This window comes from Natator depressus, chromosome 23 (assembly GCF_965152275.1).
Source record: "Natator depressus isolate rNatDep1 chromosome 23, rNatDep2.hap1, whole genome shotgun sequence".
In the NCBI taxonomy this organism is placed as follows: Eukaryota; Metazoa; Chordata; order Testudines; family Cheloniidae; genus Natator; species Natator depressus.
This window is the reverse complement of record NC_134256.1, coordinates 7,313,210-7,333,916: the sequence shown is the minus strand read 5'-3', so window position 1 is coordinate 7,333,916 and position 20,707 is coordinate 7,313,210. Positions and strand designations below refer to the sequence as shown.

Sequence of the window (20,707 nt, the reverse complement as noted above, 5' to 3'; positions counted from 1 at the left end):
TTCATTCTGCCCACAGAAAATATCTCCAGTTTCCAGTGGGACACAATACCTGATACTGGTTACGATCGTCTAGCCTGTTTACACCCCAGGAGTGTTCACAAAATGCCTGGTAGTAGCAGCAGCCCACCTGAAATACTGTGCTGGAAGGGACCACAGTACAGATCCTGACAGACACCACCCCTGCAATGTATAATATCAACAGGCAGGGGGGGCTCTGTGAGGAGGGAATCAAACTATGGAAACAGAGCCATCTGCACAGGAAAACTTCCATGGCCCTTCACCAACCAGGAGCAAATAACAATCTGGTGGATTACCTCAATGACAGTACTCAGCCAGCCACCAATGGTCTCTGTTCTCAAGCCTGTGTTCCACAGAGGGGGTTTCCCTGTTGTAGACCTGTTTGCCACTAACAAGAAAAGCAAATGCCCTCCCTCCTGCCCCAGAACAGGTACCAGCCCAGGCTCCCTCCAGAATGCTTCCCCCATATCCCGATCTCAAGGCCTCCTTTATGCCTTTACTCCCATTCCTCTGATATCCAGGGTCATAAAAAAGATCAAGCAGGATGTGACCACAGTGATGCCTCACAGACCTATTGCACTGTCTGCAATGCTCCAGTCTACCAGATGTATTCTCTCAGAGAAGAGGAAAATTCTCCTTCCAAACCCAACCTCTTTACAGCTCGTGGCTTGAAAATGGGCTGGCTGTGCACTACAGCCAGGGACTGCTTTAGAGAAGACCAAGAAATCGTTATAGAGAGGAGGAAGCACACGATCAGTCTATGGATCAGAGTAGTGAGAGAGACTTTCTATCTGGGCTTCCTTCACAATACAGTGTCAGCCCATTAGATGCCAAGATTTTGGAGTACATCCTTCACCTCAAGCTATTGAGCCTCACCATTAGCCATGCTCCAGTGCAAGTCTGTATGGTATTCTCCTGTCCAGCTGTTTCAAACATTCTAAAAGGACTGGTCCACACCTAACCCTGGTCCATGAGCCCCTCTCTCCTGGACCCTTAATGTGCTAAACTGGAGCCTGGTAGGCACCTCCTTTGACTCTTATCCAGGTACCATCTTCACCATCTCACTCTCCAAACCACCCTCATGGTGGCTGTCACCCCAGCTAGGAGGCTTTGTGAGAGCCAAGCACTAATAGCAGCTCCATTATACTGTCCTCCACAGGGAGATGGGGCTGAGGCCCCACCCTAAGCACCTCATCGAGGTGGTGTCTGATTTTTCATTTAAACCAAACCATCAACCCCACCATTTTCTTCCCCAAGATGCACTTGAACCTGGGAGAATCCAAGCTCCTCATTTCAAGTAATCAAGGAGGGCTCTAGGCAGTATGGAGCCATTCAGGAAATCACCTAGTTTATTTTGTTGGCATTGGGGAAGATCAGGCCATCTCTTCTCAGGGCCAGATTAACACATAGACAAAGTAGGCATGTACCTGGGACCCAGGCAGGTAGGGGCTGTGAGGGTGTGGAGGGGAGGGCCCAACAAACAGCTATACAGGCTGCTGCTTGTGACTGGTGTGGCTTTCCTGTGGATCCACTGGGACCAGCTGCTCATCCTGCTGCTGCTCAGGGTGAGGCTCACCATGACAGAGGGGTGGCTGGGCCAAACCTGAGTGAGTGGCACTGTGACCTGGCCAACGGGGTGGTAGCACCCCCCAGGTTTGGCCAGGCTATGCCTCCATCATGGTGAGCAGCGACCAGAGCAGTGAGATGAAGAGTCGGGCCCAGCAGAGCCATAGCAAGGCGAGTTTGGCTGCAGAGAGTGTCCTGTACAGCTGTTTGTTGGTGTTCATATTAGAAAGCAGGGGCCCAGCAGTGGGTTAATTCGGCCATCTCTTCTCAGCGCTCACTCCATCGGTTACAGTCTGTAACCAGCTAGCAGATGTGCCCTGGGCCTCAGGCAGCAGGGCCCTCTCAACTAGAGCCCAGGCAACCTCCTCCGAAGTATTCCTCTCAGATCTCCAGGGCAGCCAGAGGGAGTGCAGCCCACGCCTTCCCCATGCAGTACACTGGGGGTTTGATTACTATTGTGATACCAGACTTGGGAGAGCAGCTCTGCAATCCTTATTTTGTCAGCTCTAGCTAGGACTCCTCACACCCTCCTCTGGTTAGTCGGGGAGCTACGAGCTAGTCACTGGAGTGGGCTCCACATGGACAGGGACTCCAATACAGAGTAAGTATTTACTGTACAGTAACTGTGGTTCTAGGTGCTTTGTCAGTGGGAAGCCCACAACTCGCTCTCTCTGCCTGGACTCGGCTTGATATCCAAAAGGTTTCCTCCTGGTAGCAAGCATCTAGATACCCAGGGATCATGGAGTGGCCCTAGAGACCTTTGGAAGGAGCCAGAGGATGGACTGCTCCAGCAGGCAGAGCGTTAGCCACTACTGAGCCCTACCAGCCACTTGGGTAAAAGGGCACCCTGGTGCTACATCTCACTGCCACAGCTGGAAAGGGAAGTGAGAGGCGGGCAGAGCCACTCTGCCCATGGGTGGATGGTAGGAGCACATGCTGGGGGGCCAGTGCTGCCCCAGTAGATGCTGGTCAAAGCTGAGATGACAACTGGAGAGGCCATGGGGCCTCCAGATGGCACCTGAGCAGTGAGGCAGCAGCCAGAGAGATGTTGAGAAGTGGGGGTGGTCACAGGCTCCCTACAGGCCTGTCCTGGAGGGTAGCTGTGGGCATGGGTTTCCCCAGGACATGGGGAGCAGGCCCTCTAATGGCTCTGACTGGGGAGAGCCACCTAGAATTCTCTTTGGGTTAACAGTACAAGACTTTGCTCCTAGCGAGCAGAATGATGCACCCAGTTGGCAATGATGCAACTTCTAGCAGCCTGCGGGGAAGTGCTCTAGGAGGAGCAGCAGCAGCACAAATCTCTCTACATGAGCTAGCTGCTACAGGGGCACAGAGCCAGTGTTAGCCTGGGCTACACTGGGGTCTCTGGGCACTTCACCTGCTGACTTAGCACCTGGTGCTGCCAGCCTCTCAGCACTCACAGGCTGAGCAGCATCAGGCCTCATTGCTCTGTGTGGGGCGCTCTGCCCTCCGTGTCAGTATTTTACCAGTGCTGCTTGGGTGGAGGATGTGTGAGATAAGTAATATTAATGCCCAGAGCCTGGGTAATTCTGTTCAGTTTCCTCATCTCCCCACCCCACAGTTAAATTGCATCCCGCCCTCAGTTGCGGCATGCTGTTGCTACAAGATGTTTGCTGCGTTGCACCCTAGAGCTGGGTGCTATCACTACAGTGCAATGTGCCCCCCGTCTAGAGGTGATATAGGGGCTCGTAAATGGGTTCAGGATGAGACAGTAGAGAAGTATTTGTATTGTTTTTTTATTACCATCCGTCACAACACACCTGGGTGGTGGGTGAGCAGCATCACCCTCATTTTACAACTTGGGAAACAGACACAGAGGTGAGTGACCTACCCAGGGCCACAGAGTGAGTCAGTGGTAGAGCTGGGGACAGACCCCAGGTGTCCTGGCTCCCAGTTCCCCAGTGGCTCCGTTCCAGCTGGCATCTCGGCACTGCCAGGTGTGAGGCTGTGCTCTAGTCCCACCCTCCTCAGGTCAGCAGGTGCAGGGACTGCTGCGGACGGGGCATCCAGCCTGCACAAGGCATGGCCTTCAGGAAGATCTTCAAACTGTCCCCTTATTAATAGCAAAGCCAGTGGCCCAGCTGTCCTCACTCTGGCCAGGGGAGCCTGGCCATTGGCTACAACGGGAGCAGGAGCAGACCTTAAATTTCTTCCGCCCTGACCGGCCAGGATTTGGGGGCCAGACAGTGACTGTGTACCCCTGCCACATTTGTTTGCCCCCCTGACCTTTGCCATGAGGTGACCTCATTTATGGCAGGGAAGTGCTGGCTACAACTAACCCCTATAAATATAGTGCAAAGCGTGAACCCCTGCAGCAGCCTATGCAGTCAAACCTGGGCACAGTGCCCCCACAGAGCCCCTCTGGCCAGGTCCTGCCCCAGCGAGCCAGCACCTCAGCCCCTGGAGGGAGTTCAGCAAGGGGAACTGCAGAGTGAATATGCCGACAGTGAGGAGGCTGCTCGGAGGTGGAATTGGACAGGCTGGGATGTGGAACTCCAGTTGCAGGTGGAGCATTCCCAGGCAGCCACACTCCTCAGGGCCCACACTCTTAGGGGAGGGCGGTGCTGTCATTCTCTCTCCATGCCCCTTGGTCTCAGCTGGTCTCCTGTGGAGGTAGGCCCTGCAGTGACAAGCAGTCTCCTTTGTGCTTGCTGCTGGGAGGCCCGGGAAGCTCTGCCAACAAGCCAAGTGGCCCAGTCCTTCCATCTCCAGGCCCTGCCCAGCTAGAGCAAGGGGCTCCCTACCGGGACAGGTCTGAAACAAGGCTCGACTGCTCCTCACACGTCTCCCAACCTCATGCCCAGCTATGCCCGCTCATAGGCCTCCTTGTACTGACTGGGGAACATGTTACTTCCAACCAGACTGGCTGTACCCTCAATGTCCCCCGCAGAGTTGTCCCCAGGTGCCAGGAACGGGGCAGGGCTGCTCTGTGCGGGGCTGTAGGTATCCAACAGGAACTCTGGGCCAAGGCAGCCTGGCAGCTCCATGGGAGAGCAGGCGGCAGGCAGCATGTCCCTCTGGTTCAGGCAGCTGTAGGTGGTGTAGTCCTGGCCCAGGCAGAAATCGAAGGGCTCAGGCACCGTGATGTGCTCCAGGCTGGGGTGGAGGGCAAAGCCTTCCTCTGCAATCAGAACAGGAATGGCTCAGTCAGCTAGCGAGCCCTGTTCCCCCAGGAATGCAGCATGGTGCCCAGGCTGCCTTGGGGATGACAGGGAAGAGAGACGGGCATCCTCCTGGGAGGCTGGCTTGCCATGCAGAGGGTGGGCAGTGGGAGTGTGGCCAGACAGGCTCCCCCCAAGGGGAACAGCCTGTACCTTGCCAGCATGTCTAGCCACCAGTCTGGGCTGGAGCGAGTCAATACCTGGGGTTGGGCCAAGGCAGGGACATGATGGGTGTGACACTCTATATCTTGGGGCAATACCCTGTAACCTTCATATTAATCATTTTGTATATAATTGTGATCATATAAAGCAGGTATTGTGAGGTATCATGGGAAAGGTTATGACCTGCTGAAACCCATTGTTCCATCTAAATGTGTGTATCATTAATGCATATAAAATTATAAGAATTGCCTTGTATGGTTTTCACTAAAATATGCTATGGGTTTGGGAAGCATCCAGATACTAGCTCTCCAGAGACAACGACAAAGGAGATAACCAACACCCAAGTGGGTTCTGAACAGACACCACCAGCCATTGTCCAGCAAGGGAGCTACAATGCAATGACTCACTTACACAAGGTCACACTAGGGGAATTGCTCAACCTTGCCTGGTGACTCAGCAGTGCCCACCAGCCATGCAGTCATCACTTGTGTCCTCCAAGTACATGGATTAATGGTATAAAATAGAACACAGTGGTACCATGCTTGGTCTTTCTCCTCCCCCCACCTATGCTGCAAGCAACAAGGACTCTCAGAAGACTGAAGACTCCAACAGAGGAGACTGGCCCAGGCTTCAAGGGTGAAACCTGTGTACTATGAACTGTAATATCCAGTGCGGTGAGAAAAACTGCTTAATCTAGATGTTGCCCAGACTAATAGGGTTGAGAGTTTAGACTGTGTGCTTACGTTTTATTTTGGTAACTAACTCTGACTTTTTGCCTATCACTTAAAATCTATCTTTTGTAGTCAAACTTGTTTCATTCTTTATCTTTACCAGTGTATTTGCCTGAAGTGTTTGGTAAATCTGCTCAGATTTATAGAGGCTGGTGTATATCCATTTTCCATTGATGAAGAGGTGAACCAATTAATATACTTGCATTGCTCAAGAAAGCATCTTGAGCAGTGCAAGATGGTATATTCCCAAGGTATATTCTGGGAGCTGGGGGGATTGGGCTGGTGCCCTTCTCTGTGTGATTCATGAGTGGCTCTGGGACCATTCATGCAATCAAGCTGGGTGTGGGGGCTCCACGTGCAGTTGTGCCGAGTGATCACATTGCCTGGAGAGGTTTGCTGCTTGTCACTAGCAAAGCATTGTGAGAGACAACCCAGGCTGGAGAGTTAAGAGGCCACGGTGGTCCCACAGTCCCAGGCTGCACCCCAGGGATCCCATCACAGTGGGGAGTGACACCAGCGATGAGTGCAGTCACTGGAGGGCTCCTGGGGACGTACCTGGCCAGCTGGGTTGCAGTGCTGCAGGCCTGGGGAAGCAGAGGGCAATGCCTTGGGGGCTCCAGCAGGGGGGGCCCAGCTCAGGACACCTTTGGGCTAATTCTCAGGGAGCCAGAGCACCCCAGCTCACATTGGTTCCACTAGGAGTTCGGAGCTGAGGCTCTGACATCGTTGCCACCCATGAAAAGGGGCTCCGCAGAACCCCACTGCCCCCTAAGTGTGGGAATCATTGTGCCTCCAGGTCTCCACATGGGGGATCAGTGTGTCCCCTCAGGCTCCCCCCATCTTCCCCCATGTGGAGGAGTTCATTATGCCAACCCCAGATGCCCCAACCTGCCCCTGTCATGTGAAAGGGGTCACTGTGACCCCTGGATGCCCCCACCTTCCTCCTGCCCAGTGTGGAGGGGGTCATAGCACCCCCTGGGCCTCATCTGCTCCCTCCCATGTGTAGGAAGGGAACACTGCACTCCCCCTAGACAAATACACCATATGGGGGGTCCCTGCTCAGGGGCACCAGCCAGCCTCGTGCCCATCCACATCCTGACACAAGACAAGACAACTGACCTGCTGTCTGGGGCGTGATGAAATGGTCCATGTAGCCTGGCTTCTTCTTCCTCTTCTTGGCTTCAATCCCATGAGGGTCTAAGGGACAAGAGAAGGCACTTCACAGTGCCCTAGCACGGGCACAACCTAGCCCCGCAATGGGCACCCGAAGGAGCCAAAAGCCGCCTATGACTGTGGCAGCAAGCCTGATGGGAGCAGCCCCTGCAAGATTCCCCCGTCCCCTCAGACAGCAGGTGTCTGAAGGCTGCACTCCATCGACCCGTCACTCTGAGCAGGGGATGTGGGGGACTGGCCGTCAAGCTGAGCGATGTGGATGTGCAGGGGGGATTAGGCCATGATGCTGAGCAGTGTGGATGGGGGGATCAGGCTGTCATACTGAGCCGTGTGGACAGGGTGAGGGACCAGGCCGTCAAGCTGAGCAATGTGGATGTGCAGGGGGGATTAGGCCATGATGCTGAGCAGTGTGGATGGGGGGGGGATCAGGCTGTCATACTGAGCCGTGTGGACGGGGTGGGGGACCAGGCCGTCATGCTGAGCGGTGTGGATTGGGGGGGAGGGGATCAGACCATTACGCTGCGTGGTGTGGAGTAGGGTGGGGATCAGGCCGTCACGCTGAGCAGTGTGGATTCAAGCCTAATTTAATGGTGTCCAGTTTGCAAAATAGAGACTGGGAGTGGATGTGTCATTACACAAAGTAAAACTATTTCCCCATGTTTATTTCCCCCCTACTGTTCCTCACACGTTCTTGTCAACTGCTGGACATGGCCCACCTTGATTATCACTACAAAAGGTTTTTTTTTCTCTCCTGCTGATAATAGCTCACCTTAAGTGATCACTCAGGTTACAGTGTGTATGGTAACACCCATTGTTTCATGTTCTCTGTGTATATAAAATCTCCCTACTGTATTTTCCACTGCATGCATCGATGAAGTGAGCTGTAGCTCACGAAAGCTTATGCTCAAATAAATTTGTTAGTCTCTAAGGTGCCACAAGTACTCTTTTTCTTTTTACCTTTTCAAGTGCTCTGCCAAGGAGTCAGATCCCTGGTGCCGTTCTGCAGATGGGGGCACACCGAGGGGAGTGACTCCCCAGCCGGCCAGAGGCAGAGCTGGGAACCCAAGCCCTCATCCCATCCCACTGGAAACTCCAGCGCCCAGGCTGGAGCCATCAGTCACTCTTGGCATGGGCAGAGCCAGCCCAGGAGCCAAGAGCTTCTTGCAAGGGCCATGGCCCAAGCCAGCCTGATCCCCACAGCCCCCCAGCCTGCCCTGGCGTGAGGCCCGCACGCTCACCTGACGCTGAGAGCTCCTCCAGGACATCGGGCATCCCCCGCTTCCTCTTCATGTGCACCCCATACGTGTCTGTAGAGATTGAGGCAGAGGAGGGTGTGGCCTGAACCATGGGAAACTGACACAGACCTCTGCCCACAGGCTCCCAAAACCTGCCTGGCACCAGCTGGGCACGTGCCCTGCTCCACCCTGTGGGGCTGTGACTAGCAGGGGCTGCTCTGGGGCCCCCTGACTCCCCTTTCCCTGAGGGGCTGTGACCTGTTCTCCCGCTCCCGCGCAACGGGGCTGTGACTGATGGTGGTTGCTCTGGGCTCCCATGCCCCCCATCCCTCCCAACAAGGCTGTGATTGGTGGGGGCTGCTCTGGTCCCCACCAAGGAGCTGTGAGCAGCAGAAGCTGCTCTGGGGTCTCATGACCCCTTTTCTCCACCAACAGGGCTATGATTGGCAGGGGCTGTGCTGGGCCCCTCTGACCCTCCCTACCCCCAAAGGACTGTGACCAGTCCTCCCCCTCGCTCTCAGGAGCTGTGACTGGCAGGGGCGCCACTGGGCCCCCCAACCCCTCTACCCATGAGGGGCTGTGTCTGGCGGGGACTGCTCTGGGCTCCCCTGATGCCCCTTCCCCTGGGGGGCTGCTCTGGGCCCTCCCCTTTCCCCAAAGGGCTGTGAAGGACATTATGGGGTGGCGGTTACCGTGGTCCTTGGGCAGGTAGGTGAAAAGGAAGGGCTCGCTGCAGACGCTGTCTGTCAGGCGCTGCAGATACACCTCCACCTCCACCGGCTCCAGGATGTCCAGGTGCTGGTACGGGGGTGTCTTGAAGACGATGGCTATCTGCCGGTGCACGTCGGCCTGCGAGAAGTCCGCCTTGCTCTCCCACGCGTCCCTCCGGAAGACCACGGCAATGTCCTCTGCAGGGGACGCAGGGTGAGGGCTGGGGAGTTGACTGGCAGGCAAGGGGGTGCTCCGGGAGACTGGGTTGGGTGGGAGGAGCTGGGGACAGAGCCCCCGAGGGCAGATTGGGGCCCAGATTCAGCTGCTATGGGAGGAGACCCCAGGCCCACACAGTATGGTAGCACAGAGAATTCCCTGCCTACTTGTCTGGCTGCTGGGTCTCACATACTTGCTCAGGGTCACGCTAACCTCCAGGTTTGGAGCAGGGCAGGAATCCTCCCCCCCAGATCATACTGACAGGACCTTGGGGCATTTCACCTTTCCCGGCTGACAGGTATAGATCAGCTGGCCACGTCTCATCTCATCAACTCTCTGCCGTGGCAGGGGCCTGGGGGCACCTGGGTCTCTCCAGTCCTCTGCCTGTGGCTGTCAGCAGCACAGTGTCCGAGGACTGAAACCCTCTGGTGTAACTATGTCCTTGGGCGCCGCACAGGGCAGTTCCGTGCAATGCAACGGCCTGTGCGATGCAGGGGTCAGACTGGCTAATCTAATGGGTCCTCCTGGCCTTGAGCTCTACAAACTTCTGAGTGAGCATGTGCCCCCCAAAGGCCCCACACCATCACCTCCCCTCGCCTCTCGGTGTAGCAGGGCTCCAGAACCAGCCCATTTGCCCCCCCCAGCCCCTTCCACCAGAGCTCCATGCCTCCTCCCACCCCCCATTCTAGCAGACCCCCTCCCACCGCCCCAGTCCGCTAACCCCCTTCCCCTCCGTTACCTTTCTGGACTTTGTCGCAGAGCAGGTAGAGCTCCTCCCCACCCGTGCAGGGCCCGTACTCCTTGTTCATCCGGCAGATCCTCAGCTCTGATGTGTTTGTGGATTCTGCATATGCCAAGACTCAGTTCAGCCACCACACAGATCTCCACGCCCTGCTCCGTCCTTCCCCTGCCACATGGGGCCAGCTGGTATCAGGGAGCCACCCTGTCCTACCCGCCACAATGCAGGGCTGGCTGGCTGGCACGAGGGACCCTCCCATCCCTCCCCTGCCACACACGGCTGGCCAGGCATGGGGGATCCCCCCCCTCTACTCCTGCCCCACAATACAGGGCTGGCCGGCAGGAATGAGGCATCCCACCTCCATCCCTGCCCTACCATGCAGGGCTGGCCAGCAGGCATGGGGGACCCGCAGCCTCTGAAAAGGCCAATGGGGCTATGCTGACACTTGTAAAAATTCATTGTGGTTATTTGCCTGACCTGGGTGGCGTCAGCTCTGGGACCAGGTGGGGGTGCCCTGTGCCAGGGAACAGACATGGTGCTGCTGCCAGGCAAGCACCAGGTTATGCCAGTCACAAATCTGCAGCCATCTCAGACTTCACATGGTCACTGTGTTGCACCCCACAGCCACCCAGAGCCTCACGGTGCTGGCAGCCTGCTCCGAATGCCCACAAGAGCCTCCATCAGCCATTGGCAGTGCAGGGCCCATGACACACAGGAGGTGGGCTGCCATTCCTCCAAGCAGAGTGCACTAATGCACACCAGTGGATAGGCTGGCGGCTGCCCACGAATTCGCCTGTAAGCCACTCCCGTCTCCTTGTTCAGATCCCCCCAGGAGCCCCCATCTGCCATGGGGACAGGAGATGGCCAGGGCCACTGGGAACAGATCCTATATACCGGTTAAATGTGGCGCTAACAATCACTCCCAGCACCTCCACATGTCCCGTCCCTAGTGTGAGCTCTCAAGTGCAGACACCATCTCTTCCTACTAATCCATATAGGACCAAGCATGGCACCACTGCAATACCAGCCCTGCCCCAAACAGCCCGTCCGGCACAGGGCTGCCCAGTCCCTGCATGGCACCGCTGCAATACCAGCCCTGCCCCAAACAGCCTGTCCGGCACAGGGCTGCCCAGTCCCTGCATGGCACCGCTGCAATACCAGCCCTGCCTCAAACAGCCTGTCTGGCACAGGGCTGCCCAGTCCCTGCATGGCACCGCTGCAATACCAGCCCTGCCCCAAACAGCCTGTCCGGCACAGGGCTGCCCAGTCCCTGCATGGCACCGCTGCAATACCAGCCCTGCCTCAAACAGCCTGTCCGGCACAGGGCTGCCCAGTCCCTGCATGGCACTGCTGCAATACGAACCATGCCTGTAGTGGGACGGTCACCTGCTCTTGCCCTGAAGGGCTGAAAAGCTAGCCCTTGGAGAGGGCTGTAGGCTAGAAGCTGGGCTGAGTGGGGAAGTAGCCGCAGCTGGGCCACACCCCAATCAGGGCCCAGCTGGCAGCCAGAAGGGTTGTGTGGGAAGCATAGCTCAGTGGTTTGAGCATTGGCTTGCTAACCCCAAGGTTGTGAGCTCAATCCTTGAGGGGCCATTTAGGGATCTGGGGAGGATTGGTCCTGGTCCTGCTTTGAGTTGGGGGTTGGACTAGATGACCTCCTGAGGACCCTTCCAACCCTGATATTTATGATTCAGACTCTCTCTGGCTGGAGAGAGAGACAGGCCTGGCCGTGGGGGAACTCACCTAGGGGACCTAGAGTGAGGCAGGGCTGGGGAAAGGCCTCAGGAACTGGGAAGCCCTAGGCCAGCAACTCCCCAGGCCCATATAGGTATTGGGGTTGCAGAGGGGCAGCCTGAGGGTGGGTAAAGGCAGCCAGTCCAAACCCCTTGTTGCCTGTGATGATTGACTTTTACACTGCAGTTGGCCCCAGAGTGCGGGGCTAGATGGTGACTGGCAGTAGCTATGATGTGGGGATAGTGGGTGAGGGTTCCATGGGGTGGGGAGACCCAGGGAGTGGGGGTACTGCCAGGGGGCAGCACCCAAGGCAAGGGCACTGGGTCCTGGGAGGGCCAGTGGTAAGGTGGACCACTGGCCTGCAGAAGGTGCTCTGGGCTGGAAATGGAGCTAATTCCCAAGGACGACCAGCAGGATGTGCCACCGGGTGAGTCTGAAAGCTTACAATGCCCCAAACGGCCCGTCCAGCACGGGGCTGCCCAGTCCCACCAGGGCACCGCTGCAATACCAGCCCTGCCCCAAACTGCCCATCCGGCAGGAGGTTACCTGGCACACACACCATGGCAATACAAACAGCCTACACAGCACTTGACTGCCCAGCCTGGTTCTCTCAGCCAGGGCCCTGGCAGGCTCCAGCCTAGTGACGCTGTTCTCTCACTCAGCCAAGGTAGGCTGAGCTATTGCAGTGAGTCTCCATTCCCTCAGAAACATCCCCCCCCGCAGTCCCCAGCCCAGGCTGGGTGTCCAGACGTGCAGGGATACAGCTGCAGTGCTGACCCTGCCCTCTGTCCAGCACTCTGTCATCTTAGGGAAAGTGGTTTTGACCACATTCCCTCCTCTGGCATCACCATGGCCCCCTGCATCGCCCCGTTCCACTCCGCCCCGCCCTCCCCTGCCACAGCCCAGCTACCTACTCTTGTCAAAGATGGGCTCAGAGAGGACGGGGTTGAGGTGCCGGATCTGTCCTGAGGGCTCCTGATATGAGGCCTGGAAGCAGATCCTCACCACGTTCATGTCCACCTCCTGGTGATTCTTCAGGGAGCCAGCTGCAGAGAGAGAGCGGGGCATTCAGCATCCTGAGGCTCCAGGAGGAGAGCACCCCTACAGAGTTTGGAAAGCCATCCCAGAGCTATGCCCCAAGCTGAGCCAAGCCAGGCTGTGTCCAAGTCTTGCCAATTCTTTCTGCAGAACATCTCAAAGATCCTGCCTTTCCCATCCCTCCAGAGCTAAAACTCCTTCAGGTTCTCAGCATCTCGTGTCCTGAACACCTCAACATCCTTCTCTCCGGCCTTGACACATGCATCCTCGCTCTGCTCTGTGCTGTGCAGAATGCGGCTGCAAAGCTCATTCTCCCAGCCCATCACTTTTCCCCCATCACCCCTCTCTTGGCATCCCTCCACCGGCTGCCCCAAAACCAGGAAACAGGCCCAGACCTTTACTGGGATGGTGGGGTGCTGCCAAAGGTTTGTACCCCACTTTAGCTCCCTACCAGCTCCCATCACTAAACTGTACAAAAAATGGTAAGACAGACAAGGTGGTCTGTACCAAGCAGTGCCAGGGGCCTCTCTGTTCGTCGAAGGAGGCTCTAAGCCAGGATCCAGTTCTAGTAAACCCAGACTTTGACAAGCCCTTCCTGGTGTTCACAGATGCCTCAGACACAGGGCTGGGCGTGGTGCTAATGCAAGCCAATGCTATGGGGGAGAGACACACAATTGCATACCTGAGTAAGAAACTGCTGCCCCGGAAGCAGAACTATGCTACCATGGAGAAGGAACGCCTGGCCGTTGGGTGGGCCCTTAAAAAGCTGCAGCTGTGTCTATTTGCGTGGCACTTTACCGTGTATACTGACCACTGTCCTCTAACGCGGCTACATCAAATGGAAAGGGCTAAAGCCAAGCTTCTGAGCTGGAGTCTGATCCTCCAAGATTATGATAAGGAAGTGACTCATGTTAGTGGGAGTGCCAATGTTATATCAGATGCTTTGTCACTGAAAGAGGTACCTGAACTTCCCCAGGTCACCGGCCAAAGTGACCCCACTCAGTTCAGTCTCAAAGGGGAAGAGATGGGACAAAGTGGGAATTTTTCACAATGTTTTGTATGAATAGTGGGTAGCCCTATGTGCTGCATAGTTAACTGGGTCGGGGGAAAAGGGTGTTTATTTTTGCGGAGACACAGAGAACAGGTCATTGGAAAAGGACTGGCTGAAACCAACTCTGTATCAATGGAGAATCCAAAAGGATAATGGCAAATCCAGTCATCAGGGCATTGACACCTAACAACCAGCACCCCAGAGAGAGCTGGATTTCCCGACCTCTCAGCAGGGGAGCTGAGCAGAACCCCCAGCTGGAGAGCAAAGGATGGGGAGGTGGGGGGTAAGAGCCAGCTCTGGAAGGAGCTGGGGCTCTCATCTGGGGACTGACCAAGGAGATCAGACGGGAAGAGAGACAGAGCCTGGCCATGGGGATCACTCCAGCTTGGCTGGGCCTGGGCTGACCAGGCCAGACAATGCTTTAACCTCCATGTCTCTGCAAGAACCTGGGGATGTCCCATGCTGGGCTCCAGGGACCAATAAACCCAACTGTTCTGCCAGGCGTCCCTGCAAATGCTGCTGGGGGTGTCAGTCCCTGCAGTAGGGGGCTGTGGCAGGAGGGCTACAGCCCAGAAGTTCAGTCTCGGAGGCAAGGAGGCTACATGGCTGGCCCTGGAGGATGAGTGAGATCCCTGGGGGGCCTAGCCCACTGACGGGTTCCTCCAGGAGGCTGTTCCAGAGCTGGGGGTGTAGCCCCGATTCTGGGGCTCCGTGACAGCCCTTTAGTCCATTGGAAACAGTGGGGGTGGTTGGGCTGGAGGGAAGTCAGAGTGAGTGCCTGTGTTTGAGGAGAGGGCCCTGGGTGGACTTGGTGGCGGGGTGTGTGTGTGTGTGTGTTGGTGGGCTCTGGGGGCAATGGAGGTAGGATGAACACGAGTGTTGGCAGGGGGCTCTGCGGCATTCAGGTGTGTGTGGGGGAGGAGACTTGGGGGGAATCAGGGTGGGTGGGTGCGTGTGGGGGCGCAGGGGGACTCAGGCAGGGCAGGGTGGGTGTGTGCATTGGGGAGGGGAACCTGGGGGACTCGCAGGAGCTTGGGGGGGTGCTCTGGGTGGGATGTGTTGGGGGAGCAGCTCTGGAAGCTTTGGGGGTGGGGCAGGAGCATGCATTGGGGGTGGCAGCTCTGAGGGCCAGCCTGGGCTTGTGAATTGGGGGGCGCGGAGTGTGACACTGCATCCCATATTCATCATAGTAATATTATTAAGATATGATTGTGGCACAATTATGATGCATTTTGTACAAGTTGGGTCATGTGAGGTGTTATTGGAAAAGTTATGATTTGCTGAATATGATTATGCTATCGGTATGCATGTATCATTTTTGTATCTGAAGTTACAAATATTGACTATGGATCTGTATTTCAAATGGGCTTACTTTGGAAAACACCCACAGCCAGCCTTTCAGGTACAACAATGAAGAAGCCAGACAGTGCTAATGGCCCATCAGCAAAGACAATGGGCTGTGGAATAGCTTAGCCGCCCTGTAAACATTTCGGCCAGCTTGTAAGTAATGGTTGCTATGACTCTGCAAGGGCATGTGACCAGATCGCATGTCTCTGAACTCCATTTTGGGTACCTGTATTTTTCCACAAACTGGTCTGGGAACCAACTTTGAAACAAAGGGTACCCACCATTTGGAAAAGCTATATAAGGCAGGGAGTGACGTCATCTGGCATTCTTCACCCCCTCACAGCTCAACATCTGAGAGAAGCTCCGAAAGAAAAGGACTTGGAACGGGGTGGGGAGCCCAAGCTGCAAAGCAAGCCCTGCTTGTGCCTTGAGAATCTGCAGCCGGCTTATCACCAGTCAGGGTGAGAAACTGCTACTTCATTTCCGATCTGTCTAGTATCTTGGGCTTCATTTGAGGTTTTGTTTACTTACTAGGTAATCTGCTTTGATTTGTTTGCTATCACTTAAAATCTATCTTTTTGGAGTTAATAAGCTTGCTTTTGCTTTATCTAAGCCAGTGTACCTTTGAGTGAAATGTCTGGGGAACAATCTCAGCTTGGTTAACACAAGCGTATTGTGCATATCCTTCCCACACTGAGGGGAGGGCAAACTTTATGAGCTTACATTGTACACGTCCCTGTGCAGTGCAAGACGGTACAATCTGGGGTTTATACTCCAGCAAGGGTGCAGGGTGGAGAAGCTGGGAAACTGGCTGTTGTTTCCTGCCTGTCTTTGAGTAAGGCACTCAGGTAAGTCAGTTTGGGTGTGTGGCGCCACCTGCTGTCATGTTGGGTGACCACAGGGCCTGAAGAGGCTGTGAGTCACCAACAGAGCCGTGCGGGAAAGGGCAGCCAAGCCGGGAGGCTAAAAGGGTGCAATGGTTCCCATGGCTCCCAAACTGCACCCCAGGGGTGACAACCTGTCACACCCTGATCCAGTACCTGACCCATCTAACTCCACAATGGAGTTGCCTGGCTAGCGGGGGGGCAGGGCTCCTTGGGGCCACGCACCTTTGAATGGATCGATCCCTAGCTGCAGCTTCTTCTCTATGGCTGCCTCGATCTCCTTCTTCTTCACGCACTGGATGCCAAGGTTGTTAAAACTGCCGGGAACCAAAGGAGAGACGTGTTGGAGACGCTGCGGGCAAGGCTGGGGCTAAGGCCATGGCCAGCCACCATGGCCCACGCAACGCTTTGCCAGGGGCCATGCGAGAGGAACCCCACCTCTGCACAGGACCACAGCCCCAGGAAGCCCTGGGCATCACCCCCCTTTCAGCCAAAGCAACCCTTCCATCGGGGTCAGGAGATTGATATGACCCTGCTTCCCTTAGGCTCTCACTTATGGAGCCCAGAGCCTGCCAGGCCTGCAAGGGAGTGGCCTGCACCTTTAACAGAGACAGAGGCTTGTGGATGTCTGTCCCCCCCCCCGGGGTATGGGAAATGGAATATGGGATTTCTGTTGGGGATTCAACTAATTGTGGTTTTTGTAATAGATCAGCCCCAAGGATGGGTATTATTGAGCGAGAAAAGTCTGAAGTGAAGTTATTGGATTACTGGAGAGGGGAAACAGAAGCAGGTGCACTTGTGTCATGGCCTGCCACAAGAGGATGCTCTGGGTGTGGCTGCCCTAGGCCAAGGCCACTCTTGCCCCAGAATCAGAGCATCCACCCCGAGGAGGGACATGCCTGCATGGCAGTGCCAATGGTCCTCACAGTGCTCTTGTGGGCACATGGCTCACTGAGTTCTGAGCAGTCCTCATGTGGTTTCTCCGGTGTCGTGTCACGGTACCTCACTTTGGCTTAGCTTGAACAGATGCCTAATTAACTTCCTCTGAAGCGAATGAAGTCTTCCCCCGAGCTCCAGGGCAATTTGCTAGAGCAGGCATTCTCAACCTTTATCTTTCTGAGGCCCCCCCAACACGCTATAAAAACTCCGCGGCCCACCTGTGCCGCACCGACTGGTTTCCTGCAGATAAAAGCCAGGACCGGCATTAGGGGGTACAAGCAGGGCCATTGCCAGGGGCCCCATGCCACAGGGTGGTGCCCTGTGGCATGGGGCCCTGGGTGGTGGGGTTCAGGGCCCCAGGCTTCAGCACCATGTGGTGAGGCTTTGGCTTTCTGCCCTGGGCCCAAACAAGTCTGACACTGACCCTGCTTGGCGGACCCCCTGAAACCTGCTCATGGTTCCCCAGGGGCCCCCAGACTCCTTGTTGAGAACTGCTGTGCTAGGGGTCGGTTTTCCCATCTGGGGCAGGGAGAGGACTGTTCTGTCACCAGACCAGGACAATGGCAGAAGCCATAGGGTGGGGAGATCTCACCTCAGCTGACCCATTGGCCGCAATCAGGTTACCGAGTTGCTTGGGGGCACCAATGTCTATTCATGGAGGATAGGTCCATCAATGGCTATTAGCCAAGATGGGCTGGGATGGTGTCTCTAGCCTCTGTTTGCCAGAAGCTGGGAATGGGGAACAGGGGATGGATCACTTGATGATTACGTGGTCTGTTTATTCGCTCTGGGGCACCTGCCATTGGCCACTATCGGAAGACAGGATACTGGAATAGATGGTGTGACAAAGTGGGGTTTTCCTCCTTATTACGTTGCATGTGAGCCTATGTGAGTCTTAGTGTTTTGCATGAATACTGTGTGTGCCTCAGTTTCCCTGTGTATTGCACCTATGCCTAGGTGGTGGGAATAAGGGTGTGTGACTTTTGCTGAGACCCTCGGGGCCAGGTGAAGAGGCTCCAGCTGCCTGCACATAAGTGATGGCCGATGCCCTTCGTAACCTGAGACCCAGGCGGGGGATGTGACCAGGTGACACTTTGCCTGGAAAGCGAGACAAAGACCGAAGGAGGGGCAATGGGCGTGTCGGAGGTGGGGGGGGGGGTCTCTGGAAGCTGGGCAGTCTCCTGTTTAGGACTCAGAGACGGGAGTCCAGGACGTCCGGCCTGGGGTCGTCCCCCCCCCCCCCCCAAGATGGACTCTGCTGAAAGTCACTGATTTCTGTGCTAACAAGCTCTGTTCTACGCTGTGTTCCTGTTGACTAATAAACCTTCTGTTTTACATGCTGGCTGAGAGTCACTGCTGACTGTGGAGTGGGGGTGCAGGGCCCTCTGGCTTCCCCAGGGGTCCCGTCCAGGTGGACCCGCCAAGGGGGAGTGTATGGTGTGAACAGGGATGCTGACTGCTCCGAGGTCAGACCAGGAAGGCTATAGTTGAGGGGGCTTCTTTGCCCTGGACAGCGTGCCATGAGGGAGTCACACTACCCAGAGTCCTGGCTGACTTCATACAGAGCAGTTCCAGAGCATCAGACCTGTGACTCCGTCATAGATGGACCTTTGGTCTGAGCCAGGTATGGCCATTCTTACGTGGAAGTAACTGAGAGGTTTGGAACGGTTCAGTTGATGTGGCCTGAGATGTCCCACTCTGCCCCAAGGGGACACTGGGTGCTGATCACATGGTGGGGGAGATCATGGAGGGAGCACTCTGGGGAGTAACTGCCACCCTGAAACCACCTCTGCGTGCGTTCCTCAAAGCCCCTCAGCTTTGCAGAGAGGGCGAGGGGGAGCGCAGTGTCCAGCTGCGAGCGGCACGCCCTGTCCCCACGTGAGCTCTGTCAGCACCAGTTCACAGCTGGGTCTCAGCCATGCATGGAGAGGAGCTGCCATGCCCGCTGCACTGCATGTGGGGCCGCAGCAGCACCCCCGGCGATGGCCCTGGAGTCCCTGTGCCGAGCAGGGAGCTGGTACCTGTGTTTGGGGTTGGCCTGGGGCCTCAGGGTGACCTCGCAGAGCCCATTGTTGCAGTCTTTCCCCACGAGACTGTGAGGGTGGATGCGGTAGGGCCAGTCCTTCCACACCAGGCACGCAATCACCTTCACCTCAGGGATCTTCTGGCAGTTCAGCAGCTGGGGAAAGAGCAAGAGATCAGAGCCAAGGCCATGCTGGGAATCCCCCGCCACGCCATGGAGGTGAGTGAACCCAAAGCCTGGGCTATGTGTAATTAACCTGCCCAGTAAATTGCCCACCCCTCTCCACAGGGAGCAGGGCTCAAGGCACAGCCGCTCCCTTCAGCGGCTCAGAGCCCGCAAGCGACCCTGTGCCCGCTGGGCTGCCCAGCTCCACTTTCCAGCCATGGATCCTGACTGCGGCAGCGTGAAAAGGCAACAAAACCCACAGAGATAATCCGAGGGCAGGGCCTGGCCACTGGGAGCGAAGGGCCCTGGATGGCCACCACCAGCTGCGGTGCTAGGCTGGCCAGGACTGTGCAGAGAGAGGCAGGGTTTGGCAGTCACAGGGCCCTTCCAAGCCCAAAGGTGCTGGCACTGCTGCAGCGTGGGCACTCAGCAGGAGCGACCAGGGCCCTTGGTATCCCTCCCATCTCCCTCCCCCCAACCTCGGTGGGGCGCCAAGAACCAGGAAGAGAGCGAGGGGAGTGGGGCAAGTCCCCGGTCCCTGCCTCTCCTGTGAGGGGGGCACTAACGGACAGATAGAGGAACAGTCGGCCCCACCACACAAGGCAGAGGCAGCCCAAGGCTGGCCCTGACCCTCCCCCAGCCCCTTTCCCTGCTGTGCGGAGACTGGCCCCTGCCCCTCCCCCACACTCACCTCGATGGCTGGCAGGGTCTTGCTGGCCTCTGTGCTGCTCTCGCCCAGGATGCTGCCTGCTGACCTGCCCTCACACTCATAGCGGAAGCGCATCCCCCGCTGCTTCGGCTGCTCAGTGATCACCAGCCTGGGAGGCTCCAGCATGTCTTCCAACTGCTCCTTTGGCGAGCGCATGGGCGAAGACCACTTGGGCCGGCTGGCAGGGGGTGGAGTCGTCCCCCGGGGCACCAGCCTGGGCGTCAGCTGCAGGCTACTGAGGCTCTGCGAGAGCAGGGGAGGCTGAGAGTCCAGTGGCAGGACATGAGCCGCGGTGGGATGGGAGCTGCCAAAGGAGGGCAAGCCGCCTTGCAGTGGGCTAGGTCCTGTCGGCTCCATTAGCCTCAGCATCCCAGTGGGAACGGCTGGGTTTGAACCCCTGGGCACCAGCTTGGCCGTGCCCTTGGCAGACGCCTTGGAGAGGAAGGGCAGGGCTTGTGGCTGGAATCCATCCTCCTTAATTAACTCTTCGATGATTTCTGCAGGACGGGGACAGAGCCAGAGGGTGAGATGGGGGACGGGCTGGCCTCCTGCTAGGAATGGGCTGGAGGAGAGCCGTGGTGGGCCAACCTCCACCCTCACTAGTGCCCTATCAAGACCCGGGGAAAGGGCAGGCCTAAACTGATCTTGTTCTGAATGCCGAGTCTCCATGTGCACACGCAGGAAGAGGCTCGAGCCTCCGAGAGGATCCATGCACCACTGCAGGGCCACCACTGGGCCAGCCCAGGCAAACAAGGCACCAGATCCCCAGGCAAGGGCTGGAGGGTTCAGAGGTTTGTACTGCGAGCTTTCTCCCTTTAACTGACTCTGTACACGTGCGCGAGTCAGTGGACATACACGGGTGATACCAAAAAGCAATGGGCCCGCTTCGTCACTGCCCTGCAGGGCCTGCACCAGCCACACCAGGGCAGAGTGCTCCTGCTCTGTTCTGAGAGTGTTTCACACCCACTTTCACAGAGACCAAGAGTGTGAGGCCAGAAGGGACCATCCTGCACATCCAGTCTGACCTCCCATGTAACACGGGCCACAGGGCTTCCCTGAATTCATTCCTGTTCGAGCTAGAGCA

The 20,707-nt window shown here is 56.7% G+C and overlaps 1 protein-coding gene across 1 annotated transcript; it reads right to left on the bottom strand.

The window, feature by feature from the left end:
• Positions 1-3,328: 3,328 nt before the first annotated feature.
• RELB (RELB proto-oncogene, NF-kB subunit) lies at positions 3,329-20,627 on the bottom strand. Its single transcript, XM_074937700.1, has 9 exons — positions 19,606-20,627; positions 18,748-18,905; positions 16,013-16,104; positions 12,382-12,513; positions 9,734-9,838; positions 8,760-8,975; positions 8,071-8,139; positions 6,779-6,856; positions 3,329-4,726 (listed from the first exon to the last, which is right to left on the bottom strand). Exons 1-9 carry the CDS (start codon positions 20,332-20,334, stop codon positions 4,410-4,412), a joined length of 1,896 nt encoding a protein of 631 aa, XP_074793801.1. The 5' UTR covers positions 20,335-20,627; the 3' UTR covers positions 3,329-4,409.
• Positions 20,628-20,707: the final 80 nt, after the last annotated feature.

Bases quoted from the DNA above. Each gene is read 5' to 3' on its own strand.
- RELB (XM_074937700.1), bottom strand. From the start codon at position 20,334: ATGGATCCTCTCGGAGGCTCGAGCCTCTTCCTGCGTGTGCACATGGAG. The intron at 12,514-16,012 runs GTGCGTGGCCCC...CTCTCTCTGCAG, and splicing joins AGGGATCGATCCATTCAAAG to CTGGCTCCCTGAAGAATCAC. The intron at 8,976-9,733 runs GTAACGGAGGGG...CGTCCCCTGCAG, and splicing joins CTGCGACAAAGTCCAGAAAG to AGGACATTGCCGTGGTCTTC.